Source organism: Furipterus horrens, unplaced genomic scaffold (genome assembly GCF_987537825.1).
Source record: "Furipterus horrens unplaced genomic scaffold, mFurHor1.1.pri manual_scaffold_5, whole genome shotgun sequence".
Classification (NCBI taxonomy): domain Eukaryota; kingdom Metazoa; phylum Chordata; class Mammalia; order Chiroptera; family Furipteridae; genus Furipterus; species Furipterus horrens.
In genome coordinates, this window is record NW_028327175.1 from 78,290,186 (window position 1) to 78,306,001 (window position 15,816).

The window sequence follows — 15,816 nt, forward strand, 5'->3', positions numbered from 1 at the left end:
GCGGGCCTGGCGGCAGAGTCCTGTGCAGGCCTGGGACTGGGGCCTGCAGGAGGAGACTACACAAGCGCCCCACTCTGCCACGGGTCTGCTGGGAGCAGGCTGCAGCGTCCCAGGGCCATGCTCCTGGGGCGCAGTTATCCTATTTCCGCTCCGGCTGCGTGCACACCAGGCACCTGTGACATGAACCTCCTAGAGTCTCGCAGATCCCATGGGTTGAGGGCACAGGCCTCCACAGACCAACCTCACTTCAGATGCCAGCCACAAGATTGGGGGTTGGGGGGACCAGGCCACTTGTACTTCTTAACAACTGCCTATGAATTCAGGGTCCCCACGACCCCCCCCAGAATCAACAACTTGCTAGAGCCACTTGCAGGACTCAGAATTGTGATTTTATCAAGGGTATGCAGAGGTGTATCTGGTGTATCACCCGGCTCTCCCTGGCCTCACATGAACACCAGAATCAACCCGAGAAGCACTTGTGAACTTCTGGAAACCCAGGTCCTTTCAATGGACAGAGGCTGCTGCAGCCTGCAGAGGTCTGAGGTGGCTTCTGGAGGATGAGGCCTCCCAAAGCAGGCACCTTGGGCGTTCTCCAGAGTTCAACTCACCCCTCCAGGAACACGTCCAGCCCAAAGGACCCCCTGCATACTGGAACTGTCCTCGTCTATAAGGGAGGCTCTGGCTTTCCTCTGGGGAGAGGCGCCTGAGCATGAATGAGGTGACTTCTCATCGGCTGCCCTGTTTTCAGAGGCCTTTTTATTCTCCTCCCGATGACAGTGGAGCACATGGGACCGAGCCCCGCCCACAGGGATACCTTCATGGCCATCAGCTCCTGCATCAGCACAGCGTTTTCCAGGTCCAGACGCTGGCTGTCTCCCCGGGGCTTGATGTCGTAGCTGAGAGGGTCGATGTGGATGCTTTCCAGCTCCAGCATGGTCAGCTTGACCGCGGCCCTGTCATTCTTGAGCTGCTGGATATAGTCCTTCAGCCTCTGCTCGTCTTCCTTCGTAAACTCCGTGTCGCAGCTGCTGGCTGTGGAGCTGGTCGTGCTGAGAAGAGAGACAAAGAAAACCCATCATATTTCCAAGTCATTGCTAACCAGTCCTTTTCCCTCACTCTGCTCCACACCCTGTTTCTGCACCAGAATTTAGACAGCAGTCAAAAAAAAAAAAAAAAGCATTCTTCATGACATAGTACTCGATATCCCATTTTAGGAAATCAACGGAAAGAATAACAGAAATATTTATATCCTTTAACATGACAGTGTGGACCCTAGGAATGAATTCTAAGAAAACAATTCCACAAAAGCAATAAGATACACATGTACGAGGATGTTTCATGGAATATAGCATTTAGTGGATTGTAGTACACAGCAGAAGAAGGGAAATTATGTAGACATTAGAGTGGTAATGACAATTATGGCGGAGATATTTTAAGGGAGGAAATAGGGTAAAAATCATACATGAGCCATGAAAATAAGTGTATATGTAGACAGGACTTTAAAAAAGGGATATGTTAAGGGAACAAAGCAAGTTGAAAGACAAAATGCCTATGGCATGATCTATAGATTGTATGGGTTTGTGTGTGTGTGTGTGGTGTACACATACTCACATGTGCTCACATGTGTCCCTGACTGCTGATAGCAGTTCCCTTGGGGTGAGAGTGGGAAGGTGAGGGAGTGAAGGGGGAGGCTTTGCACCATGAAAACCATGGTGTGTAAACTGTCATAACTGCTGAGAAAGCAGGGTGCTCCCAGGCCGCCCGGCCATTCCTCCCAAATCACAACTGAGTGTACGGTTCACCACAGGGACTCAGATTGGTCCATGGGGCTCTTGGCCACCACACTGAATGGTGACCAGGAAGGGGCTGCCAGACCTGAGCCTGAGCCTGGAATGCAGTGGCCCATGGAGGTTCTGTGGGACCCAGACCACGAAAGGGTGATGCTACAGGAACTCTGATGCTATGGCTCTCAGGAGGGTCCTGGCCTTTCCAGCCATGGGCAGGCAGCTCCAATGGCTCAGAATGAGGCCCACTCCACCCAGCCAGTCCATGAGCATCTGAGGCCAGCCTGGACCTACCGCAGTTTCTCTGGACCTGCACTGGCCCCGCCTCTGCTTGACGTGGCCCTCATGGAACTGGCGTGGGAAAGATGGCCGAAATACCGGCAGAGGCACACTGAACTCTAATCAACGCAGGGATTATCGCCTCTGTCATTACAGATTTGGGAACTGAGGCTCAGAGACATTAAATGGCTTGTCTGGTCAAGAGGATGGAAACCAGTGCAAACAGACTCAGGCCACAGCCTTCTCATTCCACAGACCATCTTCCCAAGATCCCCGCTGCGTGAAGCTGTGCTGGGAGCACAGTGCTATCCACGGGCTGTTGGCCGCCCCGAGCCCAGGCCTCTCCTCTTCAGCTTACGCTAGAACAGGTGTGACGAGGCCCCCAACTCAGTATATGTCATCTCCCCATATCCGAGGTGTGACCAAAGGCCATGCAACTCTTGTGACACATTATCAGGATGGTTGTGCACAGGAGGAAGAGACCATCTTAGGCACTTGGGGTTGTCTTCAAGTCAGAGAACTCCTTCTGATTAAGACAGGAACACCAGAAACTTTGGGGCTGCCCCATTCTCCCTTCACCCTACCAGACAGGCAGGACAACCTTGGAGATGAAGTGAGCAGGGTCAACTCTTCAGAAGCTGTGACAGTTAATTTCATGAATCAAGTAGGCAAGGCTATGGTGCCCAGGGCTTGGCCCGACCCCTGTCTTAGCTGTAGCTGTGAAGGTTGTGTTGGGCTGTGGTCACCAGTTAAGCCAGCAGACTTTGAGTGAAGCAGATAAGTCTCCATAATGTGGGTGGGGCTCACCCAATTAGTCGAAATCCTTGAGAAAAAAAGACTAAGATCTTCAAAGAAAGAAGAAATTCTGCCTCCAGCCAGTCTCCAGACTCAAGATGGCAGCATCAACACTTCCGTGGGTCTCCAGCCTGGCTGCCTGCCCCCGTAATACATGAGCCAATTCCTTAAGATCAAGCAATCCCCCTCTCCATCCACATACACATGGGAATAGCCACAAACCCCCCCTTACTAGTTCCATTTCTCTGGAGAACCTAATACAGAGGTACTACCTTTACCTGTGACCCAGCACCTTACACACTTTGTAGTTGTAGAAGGAACATGACTCTGCCTCTTTGTTCCTATTTCCTCACCTATAAAATGAAGGCAACAACAACAGTACCTGCCTTACAGGGCCGTGGAAAGGATTAAACAGGGTAAAATGTAAATGTGCAGAATAGTGTCTAGCACACAGTAAGCACTCAATAAATGCAGCTAACATTATAACGTATTTCAGAAATACTGGCATTGTCCTAGGCCCTAGAAAAACCTCTATGCCTTAGCGGGACTCATACTCCCATAGGGGAGACAAGCAAGTAAAATACACTGTGCACCAGTGAGACGTACCACGGACAAAAACGAAGCAGTTATAGCAAATGCAAAGAGAATGGATTATTCTTCGAATCAGAGTTGTAGGGAAGGCCTGCAGGATACAGTTACACTTGAGCAGACCTGAAGGAGGCGAGAAAGGCATCCCTGTGGATACTTGGAGGAAGACAGATCCAGGCAGAGGACTTGGCAGCTGTGAGGTTGGCCAGCAATGTGGCTGAATCAGAATCAGCAAGGGGAGGAGGAGGAGAAGAATCCATCCAAGAGGAGGGTGCGTGTGGGGGTGGGGTGGGGGGCAAGGTGCCAGGTCATGCAGGATTTTATAAGGGTTGTTTGTTTCCTTTTCTCTGACAGGATCTGCCTTACATTTAAGAGGATCCCTCTGCGTGCTGTGCTGAGGATACCAGGGACTGTTGCAACAATCTTGGGGAGAGATGGCAAAGGTGGGGAAGGGAAGGAGGAGGATAATATTATCAACCATCATTGCTATGTTTTCTCAAGCTGTATTGAAAAAGAATGAGGAGGGAGAAGAAGCAACAGCTTACCATTGGAGCACTTTAGGTGCAATTTCATGAAGAAATGAAGCCACTCAAGAGAAGCATGAAGGAACAAACAGTATCCCTGGCAGAAGGCACCGGGGAGCACCGGGGGGCATCTGAGGATAGTGGCTGCCCAATAAAAGGGTCTCACTCAAGCGAGAAAACAAGGGTCCCTCCCTCAGCATCTCAGTGTTCTTCAGTAAAGACATGAAGACCTGCCTGTAAACAGCTCAGTGGTAGGCAAAAGCATTTAAGTAGGACACCTTCACTGGTTGTCAACACTATTGCAGAGGGACAGACATCTCATGTTCCACAGACAAATGAGCGACAAAATCAAAGCAAGTGGAAGTGGGGGCATTGTTCACAGAGTCTTGCATGGGGCTGAGTGTGAGATGCACTCGTGGGAGCACTGTGTTCAGACGGCGGCGTGGCGCCGGGTGACAGCAGCACCTCCCTTCCAGTGAGTGGCGGGGGTGGGGGGTGGGGTGGAGGCGGCTTCAGGTGTGAGAGCCTTTCCTGGGAGGCCGGGGCTCGGGACCAGAAGTCCACTTTACAACCCTAGTTCTTCCTTGCATTAAAAATTATTTTGAAAACTGTTAAACACACAGAAAAGCACAGAGACTGCCCAACACCCATGTACCTAACTACCCAGATGACCTTTTGGTCATATTTTCTTCTGACTACTTCTTAAGAAACATAACATTTATTCTTGAGGCACCCTTGGTCTCCTTGCACTGATAGAAATTTCTGAAATTTAAAGAGCACAAGGAGCTAGAGTTCTCTGATTATTCTGTAGGGACTGAAGTGATAATATTTTGGCAGATTTCCCACTTAGCAGGACTGGTCTACCTCAGTGGCTGTCAGAGAGCAGTCACTGGGCTGGCCACAGCAGTGCCACCGGGGAACTCGGTAGGAATTCACACCCCCCAGACCACCGGCCAAACCGACAGGACCTGGGAACGCTGGAGTGGGGACCAGTAAGCTGTATTTTAATGCATCCTCCCAGTGATTAGAAGGCACAGCCAGGTTTGAGAACAACTGGTGTACCCCAAAGGATAAGTGGGTGTTTGCACAGTAGCTTGTGAGGTAATAGGCCATCCCACATTCCCTAATGAGAGGACCCTCCGTGCTTGGACCAATGTAGTGGGTGCCAGGGGTCATGAGCAGGTATCTGATGTCAGACAGAGCTGAGCAAATGTACTTCCTCTGCCGCTGCCTGGTTTTACCACCGAGAGCAAATCACCCTGGCCTTCTGGGCTGCGGTGGAATGGGATCCTCATTGTCCCCATGTCACCAGATGGCGGAAAGAAGACAACGGGCCCTGATGCAGGCAGAAGCGCGCCTGCTGTCACACAGCACTTGTTCTGGGGGAGGAGGGACAGCCGTGCCAATGGCCCCTCAACACCCAGAACTAGATGCGGGGACTCCAGCTCAGGACGTCAGATGCCTACCAGGCACCTGAGGGAGAAGCAAAGCAGCAAGGGCTTGAGGTAATTTGAGAAACCAGCTAGAACCATCTGGGAGCCTTGAGTGTAGGGCGGCAGAGGCTAGCAGGCTTTGGGGTGTCCTGAGACCCTCTAGACCAGGACTTGATCCCCAGCCAGGAGGGCTTTTGTTTCACCATCTCTACTAAAGGTCTAAGAAAAGGAGAAAAGAACAAAAGAGCTGCTTGCACAGATCCTGCCCGTCAGAAGCCCAGAGCCTTAAAATGCTTTTACCAGGGGAAAGTTTAATTTCCAGATAAGCACCATAGCCCCGCAGCCCCTCTGGCTCCCCTCTCTCGCTTCCAGGACACCAGCGGGGAGCAGATCAGGCGAGGTTAATTACAATTCTGCTTTGTGCCCTTAATGTTCCACTGCAGAATATGATTATGAGGTGGTAGAAGGGGGGGAGCCACTGGCCTTTTCTCTGGCCTCTGGCAGACAAAGGCTCTGCCGGTCTCCCAAGGGCTTGCTGCCAGCGCTGGGCGAGGCTTAAGTCATCCATTAACTCTCCCGCTTGGAATGCTGGATGATCTCAGTTGTCAGGAGTGAATAAATCACTTGGCAGGGTGGGAGGCTGTGCGTGTGCTCTGAGAGGGACGGTGGAAAGGGCTGCAGATGACAGAAACCCAGCCTGCCCCAGGGTGGTGGAGATGCAGTTGTGTGTTCTGCCTGGCTCTGTGAGGAGCTGGGCCGGTCGCATGCGGGTGTCCTTTCTGTGATGCTCTGCTTGGGTGCCCCTCGGCTGGCTTTGCTCTGTGTCTGTTAGCTGCAGGAGGACCTTTTGGCACACTGCACCCAGGTGGCCCACAGCCGGGGGACCGGGCCACCATGAGACGTGGATGCAGGCAGACTCAAGCTGTCGTTGGTTTCCATTATCCTCTCTCTGTCCCTCAAACCGTGTCCCATCCTTGTGCTCAAGACAACTCCCCATCCTGCTTTTTAGGAGAAACATTCACTTTTCTTGAACTTCCTCTCCTGGTAAAAAGCTAGAAGGGCATTTCCTTTGCCTTGAAGACCAGAAATGGATCTTTCCTGAAGTTTTTATCATTTCACTGGCCTCAGGTGAGATCTCATTGTACCGAGGAGCAATTTATTTTCAGAAGGAAAGTGCCACAAGACTGACCTTGTTTTAGTAACCACTTTAAATGTATTTGGAGGAGGGGGGCTGTCCCAGGTGACCCTTGGCTATGTCAGCCCCTTCTCAGTGGCTCCAGTCCTCCAGGCAGAAGGTTGGACCTTGCCCACTGCCTATGTCTTTCAGTGTTGTGCTGGGAGTATTCTCCCATCTTCTCTTTCTTTTTTTGTGTGACAATTCTTTGTCACACAGGACTGAAAGCACTAAACACAATCCAAACTTCTGAGGTCTGTAATATTCTTGAATAGTTATCAGAATTCTCTAAGAAGAGAACTGGAGACTAAATGAGAGAAAATTATGGAACAAAATACAGATGTGGGAACATCTGCTGCCAGAGAACCAAAGTCCTCAAAACCTGCCCTGTGCCAGAAAGCTCCGAAGGACTCAGCTGACGGTGGAAGTCCAAATGAGAAACTGAGTCACTGAGGAGGCAGAGTCTATATTTCTGCAGCCATTGTTAAAGATGCCACTACTACGGTGTTGGGAACCCAGCGTCTGTAAACAAATACCCTTTTCCCAACTTGGTCCCTGGTAACACACTAAGATAGAACACCACTAGGCCCGACAGTTATAGTGCTGCTAACAATGTCCCTGGCATGAGGAAAATTAGACATTAGAAATGATTTTCAACATCACTAATAGCTAAGAGATACAAATGAAAAGGGTATTGCTTTGCCTACACATTAGGCACATTGAAAAAAAATGTCTAGTACTTAGTTTTAGCGAGGGTGTGGAGGAACACGTCCTCTCAGGCATAGGCTGCAGAGTAGCTGGGTCATGCATGGAGGTCTACTGGACATCTGAAATGTCAATCAGTTTTGATGCTGCATTCGAGGGGCAGGTAGAAGGGCTTGGATGGGGCTGCAGTGGTATTCCAACAGTGAAAAGCTGGCTATCAACGCTCCCCAAGAGGAAGCTGTTTAAATGCATGTGGATTGCCATCCAAAGGAAAACTGTGCAGCTGCTGAAGAGAAGGACACAAGGAAAGATGTCTAAAATATAATGCACAGGGGAAAAAGCAAGTTTGAAGAGAATCCACATGATAGGATCGCTGTCAGGTTGGAAATTAATCGGGGTCACATTTTCAAAGATGCCATGCTTTGTTCTGCCAAGTACACTCCTCTCTTCTTTTGGGACCTACTCCTTCTCTTCTCCATCCATGAGGCTCCCATGGGTGATGGGGATCAGCACTTAAGCCTATCTGGGTACGCTGTTCCTTCCCAGGATTTTCATACTCAACTCCAGTGAAACCAGTCAGCCTCGTGGATAAGTGCAGGGGGTGTGCAGGTGTTCTGCGTGTGGGGAGCTCGCCGGCAGCTGGACGGAGATGGAGGCGGGTGTGGGAGCCACAGAGCTGGCCGTAGCCTGGCTTGGCTGCACTCAGGCTTTTCTGCTACTGCTCAGCCTCATTGCAGTCCCCTGCCTTCAGCCCAGGATGCAGCTCCTGTGTGGGACGTCCCATATCCTTTCTGTAAGACCCCTTTTTGTTCAAGCCATTTGAGTCCTTTCTGTCACTACCACCAAGGGTCTTAACTGATAAAAAAAAAAAAAAGGACAGTTCAATCTGTGGAAATATATTCCAAACAGTTTGCAGTGTCCTATCCAGTGAGGGTCCTAGCATAGAGGATTTTACATAATGCTTGGTTTTAATAATTTATTTTTACAATGAACATTTCATTCTCCTGAAGTTAGGAACTTAGGTCTTAAAGGAATAAAAAAGCATTTCAGATCTCTACCTGGTTTCCATATAACCTAAAATTAAGTGATGAGGATGTTGGAGCAGGAGGCCCGAGCACCATGCTGTCGCGTTGGGGAATGTGTCTGAGCTGGACTTTGGAATTTACTAACACTTCTAAGCATTAATGCTGAGACTTCAGATGAACTCTGCTGAGACTTGGATGGGGAAAGGACCTGTGCTTTTCAGAGACAGGTAAAGGTAACAATTACAACAGCCAGATCTGGTCCTACTCATAGTCCCTGAAGCTTGTGGATGGTGGTGGCACCGTCCCTGTCCCAGCTGGATGGTTGTTTTAACCTCATTCATCCCTTTCAATGGACATGATTCCACTGTCCCCAACCTTTCTTTCTTCCCCAATGAAAATTTATCTTAATCAAGACTAGCTTAGAGGGTGAGGGCCAGGCACTCCACTGCCCTCCATTCCAAGCTCGGGATACGCCCAGAGTGAATGGTCAGTCAGGTGGTGTCTGGCTCCCTGGAAGTGCCCAGGGCTCCCCACAAGGCTGCAGCCCATTCTCACACAGCTCACCATGGTCCCCACCTGATCGGAGCACAAAAGGGACTCCATTCTCACCTTTGGGAGGGCAGACTTGCTGCAGCTTATCCTGTGTGGGCCACATGTCCTTTTGCAGATTGAAATCAATGATTGTGCTTTCACCAAATGAACTGAAACTGTGATGCTTGACAAAAAGAGTGGGTTTGATTGAGCATTCCTATTTCCAACAAGTTAGTCCACTTGCCTCTCTGTTGTGATAATGTTGATAAAGCTATGCAGGCCATCAATGTTACCTAGTTATTCTGTCCATTAAGACAATTACACTTTTGGATGAAGCCCTGGCTGTATTTTTTAAGAGTGAAACAGCAGCATCCCCAGGCTCCTGCCAACAGTCAACCAATGGGCTAGCTACCCTATTTTATTATTCTTGCTGGTCACTACTCTACTGTTTCTTTCCAAAACCATGGCCCTCTTGTCATCAGGAGCTGTTATGTGCTGCTAGAAAGGCCCTGAAGGCCTGGAACTCGGCATTCCTTCCCCAAGACCCTGAGAAACAGGCGACTGATACTCTCATTAGCATTCTCTATGCCAGTTGGTTACAGTGGGGGCAAGGGGGATTAATGAAGGCACATAAAGCTCCAACTCAGAAAGCTCCTTTTCGTTCTTCCTTCCATAAACTTGACATGGGAGAACGTCTGAACTGAAATGGCAAGAGTTATAAACAAAATGAATTATCACAGTTATGAAAGGGGCTGGTGGTTTCTGAGTCCATGTTTAGCATTAAATCGTCACCTGAGTCGCGACCTTTGAAGGCGGGACGCACATGCAAGCCCTCTGTGAGGTTCTTCTGTATCTGGACTGCTCGGATTTGGGTGGGAGTGTGAAAGTGCATTTTTAAGTCCTTTACACTTTGATGCGAAGACCCATTTGAGACTGAAATTAGTTCAAGGGCCATTCTTTAGTGAGGTCATTCTTGAAAGTAGAGACTGTGTGCTGATTTGATCACAACCTGAAGAGATATATTACCTACAATTAAGTGTCTCTAAGAAAACTGCCTCAAAGTCAAGGCTCATCTATATGTTAAAGTATTTCTAACAAATATTTAAAACCAGCATTTCCACTAAATGGATGGTGTGAGCTCCCACTCCTGACACCAAATTTGTTTCTGATTTGGATTAAAACAACATTATTTTGGGGGTAGGGAAGGTGAAAACAAAAATCTGTAACACCTACCTTATAAGCTACTGAAACAGTACACATTTTCTGTCAACCTAATTCTTCTGTTCACTCATTCCACAGAACAAGATCACTGACAAAAACGAGATCTACACTCTATTGTAAATGAACATGGAAACTATAGATTATACACAGCTGGAAAAGTCATTAAGAAGAGCATCTGCTTTCTGCGTTCAGAGAGAAGAATCTGGTTTTAAGAAAAAAATAAATTGTAATCTGTTCTTAACTGAATAAGACAACTGCTGCTGGAGTCAAGAGAAAATAAGTCCCTTGTGTTTGTGGGCACCTGGCCAAGCGTGTTATTGGGGATGTCCCCTTTCCTGAGGCACCAGGTCCAAGACAGGTAAATGGATGTACTTAGGCAGATGACTGTGTCCTGCCAGTGGGAAAGGTGATAACATTCAATTGCTTTCAGGTACCAAGAAAACATCAGGATCTCTCATTTAGCTCTTGAGAGTCAATCTATTCTTATGTGGTTCAAGCCATTTGATCTGCAAGTAGACATTGTGTTTTAATGTCATCAGATCCAACCTGGTTTAGTGGAAACAACAGTATGCTTAGTGCTGAAGCCCTGGTTGAAGTCCTGATTTCCCTCTTATCTACCAGTCTTGTGACCTTATTCAGGCAAGTCACACACCTCTAAGCCAAGATTTTTTCCCCTGTGAAAATGGGGCTAAGTTGCCCTTCCTGTCTTTCTAAAGATCTGATGATCACGTAAGAATCTCTAACAAAGTACTTCCTAGACTTGACTACTGATATATAAATGGAAGGCATTCATGTTTTTAGGGCTTCGGTGGCAAGAAATGAGATGATCACTAGACAAGGTTTCACTGACCCTCATCCAAAAGTGTGGGTACCGCTTTGTGTGGTATCAGGAACTGTAGCCTTGCCACTAGCCAGGCCTTGAAAGAGGCCTGTAAGTCTTGACTGGAAAACTGGGAAGGCTAGAAGGCAGGTATGACCCGATAACTACTCCAAGGGTTCCCGTGGGAATTGGACTTAAAGAATGTGTACTAGGCTTTGAAGCTTGCTCTGCTTTTCTCATCAGCTGCTTAACATAAATAGAATGTCTGAGATCAAAGCCTGGAAAACATGAAATCCTGCAGCTGGTAGTCATCTAACACCAGAATGTTCACTGAACTCTGATCTAGAATGTTCATTGTGTTCCTTGCATTGTTATCTATAATCCGTAGCTGTTGATAGTAATCGAAGCGTTTGAAGCTGATTGGTGATTTACGTATCCTGAATGTATGCTCCCACACATACCTTTCTCAAAAAAAAGGCATGGGAAAAGGGAGTTCAGGGCTTTTCTCCTCTAGAGAGAACTGCCACTTCTCTTCCTCCCAGACAGAAATCAGTGTCTGGGTCAGCTCATTTCTCCTCTTCCGCAACTTGGAAACCTCTGCTGGACAGAGTTTCATGCCCCCACACAAAAAAATCCAAAAGCTCCAGCGAATTACGTGTAGCAGGTCTTCACTGCTTTCTTCTGCGTCTTTTTTAAGTACTCACTGCAGTTTTCTAGATTCACAAACTTGAACTCAGGTTCATGAGTAAGTATCTCTGTAAGCAGATGTTATGAATATGGCCTCACTCTAGGAGACAGAGATGAGACAGAGGGGGCTATTGTTGCCTGAGAAGAGCTGACAAAGGACAGAGGCACAAGACGAAGGGAGAAGACAGAGGCTGGAATAGGACGCAGTAGTCTGGGCCTTGGGTGATTAGGGACCATTTGCAGCAAACAGCGACCCCAGATGGTTCTAGGAAATCAAGAACTATAGAGAAGTGGAGAACAGAAGAAAAACAGAAGAGCCCCTGACAAGAAGGTAGATGTGGGCTCCATCCCTACTACTTCTTTGAACAAATAACCCCTTCTCTCTGGGCTGCAGTTTCCACAAATGAGAAGGCCCTTTCCAGCTCTCGTACTCTGATTCTCCGACTCTTCCTGGGATGGAACAGGCTGCAAGCCCACACAGAATTCTGCCCTTACCCAAGCCTCCCAGGCCTGGAGGGCAGGGCCACAGTGTGTCCAGCCCAGCCCAGTGAGCAGACGGCATGTGGACACACGCCCACCTCGCAGCAGAGAGGCCACGAGTTACCTGGTGTGGCTGTTGGAGGACAGGCTCTCCCACGGCTGCACGCTGCAGCCGGCCACGGCGAAGGCTCCCCCACAGCTGCCGTCCAGCTTCAGCAGCAGGGCCTTGGCCGCATTCTCAGCCATCTTCCGGCAGTCGTGAGCGCGCTTGAGCATCTGAGTGATGTTTTCATCCCCCGACTGGTCTCCTGAGGGAAGCCGATGGATTAATTAGCACAGGTCTAGGGAAGACAAGCCTGGGAGCAAGTGTGGGCAATCACTTCTCAGCTACTCTGGGTGGAGGAGGCGTGATGGAGAGGAGCCAGCAGCGACGGCTGTGCTCTGGGCCCGGCTCTGTCAGCCAGAGGCTGCACTGCGGAAAGCATTTCTCTGCTCTGGCTCCAGTGTCCTCGTCAACCAATGGGGGGTTGGCCAACGTGATATCTGAGGTCTGTTTCTAGCTCTTTACACACTATGATTTTCTAATTCTCTAGGCTCCTGGCTTCTCCTCCCATCCAGTCACAAGTCTATAGCTTGGCGGCTCTTTCCTGTGTTGGCACTTCCATGCAAATGAGGGCAGGGGGAACCTGAGGGAAAACTGGGTCATATCTCCCGAGTCTATGGTTTTGGTTAGAGCTTTGCAGGCAATGGTTACAAACCTAATGGTTAAACTAAGAACTTCAGATTGACCCCGTGTTTTTGCACCGATGCTCCCCTGACCTCTCCCTCTCAGGGCTGTCCTGCTCAGTGGCCAGCTCCCACGCCGCCACGAGCCAGGCGCCTGGGCTGGAGCAGAGATCAGGCGTGGAGGACACCAGCACTGAGCCAGAGCGCATTCCTGCCCAAAAGGTTTATGTTCTTGTGCTTTAAAAACTGTACTGGTCAAACAAGTTAACCAGTTTGCTTTCTCTACAGCCTAGGTCCATAGTCTTCCAAATATTGTCAATTAAAACCTTATGCCAAAGCCTAAGATACAAAAAGAGTAAACGTAGAACTGGCTGAAGTGGGCAAGGGTGGGTCATACATTCAGCTGCCCCACCCTTCGAGCCCCCTGCTGAGGCCCAAAGAAACTCCTCCATCTTCCCAGGGCACAGTTTAAAAACCCCTCGTCTAAACCACCTACGATGAACTGACTGAGCGCCTACACAATCAACAAGAACTGAACCAAAAGCCCACGATAATTGGTGCTATGGGTAAATGTCACAAACTACTACTGCTCTGCTGTGCAACTATATGGCACATTAGGGCGCTGTCAGTAGGACGGAAGAATGAGATTTAACAGGGAAGGGCTAAAAAGTAAGCCAACCCTCAGCCTCCTGGAGAGCGGGGAGGAAATGTAGGCTCGCGTATCCTGCAGGCTAAGATGCCCAGGCCTCCCTCGGCCATTTCTCTCAAAACCTTCATGCCTTTCTTCCTTCACAAATAGAATATTTTCCAGTCCTTACCACATAACTGCGATGAGGAGATATAAGCCTAATAAAAGGTACCTTTCAAGGACAAAATGGTTTAAAACATTCCTGTGATACAAACTGGAAATAAGATGATTGATTTTTTTCCCTTTAATTGATCGGTTCTCTTAATACATATATTCAAAAAACTTGAGAGCAGGCCAAGATCATTTTAGGATCTGTTTAATATGAGGAATAAAGTTTTATGGTTCAGTTAAAAGACTCTGAAAAATGAGTTTTCTAATGGAAATGCTGGCGGAGTTTCTACTTCTGGGCTGAGATGGTAATACTATTAAGAAACAACAAAGAGAGCAGTGGAGGATGGTCACCCGCACAGACAGAGGTCTGCTGCCTTGCTGGGTAAGCTGGATATGAAGCAGGAAATTAATACCCAGGACACTTCCTTTACTTTAGATTTGCTTCAGATTCCTGCACATGTCAAAATTGAAGGAGGAAAATGTGCACATGTTCAGTGCAAAAGCTGGACCCCAGACAAGGGTGGGAGGGAAGCCACTGGCAAGAATGGGGGGATTCATTCTGGAGGTGCCCTAATGGTGACCTTCTTTGCAAGGTGTGTCCTGGAAGGACAAGCCCTAACGGGGCTCACAGCTCTTAAAGAAAAGCCAGTCCTTGACTGATGGCCTGGTCCCTACGTCTGGGGACTCCTGGCCTGCCCATGCCACCCATCTCTGGCTCGGGAGTGATCCGGTCACTTCAGTTTTCTGTTTACTTGCTGTTATGTCTCCAAAGAAGGTGTTGTTATCAAGTGTAGGCTCCAGGCCTCGGCACGGAGTGTCAGCCCTTCTCCCTTGACCTCCCTTTCTTCTCCTGCACTGTGTCTGCTGCAGACCTTCTTATGTTATCGCAAGGACCAGGGCCACAGGCCTTGGTGACGTTTTAGCAAACATTGATAATTAGGAGGCCACACCTGTGTCTTTTCCAATGAATACTCCCTCAAGTAACTTAAAACTGAAGGACAGAAGTGGGGGGCAGGGCAGGTCTGGAGGGACGAATCAGGCTGACAGGACCCCTGGCCCGTGGGGTGAGGAGATGAGGTGGGTCAGTGGCCATGTCAGCTCCACCTCAGGGCTGGCCCACGGGGTGTGAAGCTGGTGGAAACAGGCAGAAACCATTTCCTTTGCATACATAAGCTGCCTGGAGACAAGGTAGGAGGGTGTTCACGCTTCCAAACTACCCAAAGGAACCAATCTGGAGAAAAGGCACAGCCAGTAAAAGCTGCAGCGTGAGGCAAAGGCCACATGGGTGGCAATGGGACCCCCAACAACTAGCATCACACAGAGAGCATCCGTGGAAAAGCCAGCCCCTTTCATTGCGAACGAGGGCCTCCCGCTCCATCTGGGCCTCCCGTCAGCCAGGAGAATGTGTTTCCTAAGAGGGCTGGTTTGCTTGAACTTAGCTGTGATTCTGTTTCCACTCCAGTTCTTGCTGCATTCAACATAAACAATTTACTCACTCAGTCATGAGGAAAAAAAAGAAAAACCCTTGACGAGCTGATGGCACATTGTGGGGAGGTGTTTCAGTGCCAACAGCCGAGATGGGGGCAGTAGAGCAGAAGAGGCCAAGCACAAAATGAGGAAGAGGGACGGGGGCTCAGGCCACACTTACCCGGGGAGGACCCCACGCCAGCTGCCCGGAACTGCCCCAGGATGAGGCTTTGCTCGCTCTCCGCCAGGGCCAGGAGGAGTTCATAGGCTTCTATGCACTGCTCACTGAAACACAAGCACATGGCCTCCTCAGCTGCGGCCAAGGACGGGGCCCCTTCACCACAGGGCTATTCCCTCCTGCTCCAGACCCGCCTCCCAGCCTTGCTGTCCTGTCAGAGAGGAAACACCCTGGACAGAGCCAGGGACAGGCTGCGCTATGTTGTGCCCCGCCCCTGCCCTTTAAGCTAGGATCTAGAAAAATACAAAAGAGACCATACACGTGGGAAAGGCATGTTTATCGCCCTCTGCATGATCCGCTAAAAGGGAAAGGCAATGCAACCTCCTGTGCTGGCATCCACATTGCACCAGGGTTGGTCTGTACGACTGAAAGAATATGGCGCCCTGGCTGGTGTGGCTCCGTAGATTGAGCACAGGCCTGTGAACTGAAAGGTTACCGGTTCAATTCCTGGTCAGGGCACATGCCTGGGTTGTAGGTCAGGTCCCTGGTTGGGGGGGGGGGGGGTTCAATGTATCTTTCACACATAGATGTTTTTCTCCC

At 49.3% G+C, this 15,816-nt stretch overlaps 1 protein-coding gene across 4 annotated transcripts in view; it reads right to left on the reverse strand.

Annotated features, from left to right (window-relative positions):
- Positions 1-15,816, reverse strand: part of MCC (MCC regulator of Wnt signaling pathway) — a 393,601-nt gene that overhangs the window by 20,915 nt on the left and 356,870 nt on the right. For all 4 annotated transcript variants that reach the window (XM_090276589.1, XM_090276588.1, XM_090276590.1 and 1 more), the window contains 3 exons: positions 15,220-15,323; positions 12,171-12,354; positions 815-1,049 (listed from right to left, as the gene is read on the reverse strand). In XM_090276589.1, the coding sequence (XP_090132715.1) occupies positions 815-1,049; positions 12,171-12,354; positions 15,220-15,323 (523 nt within the window). The remainder of the gene's footprint in view (positions 1-814; positions 1,050-12,170; positions 12,355-15,219; positions 15,324-15,816) is intronic.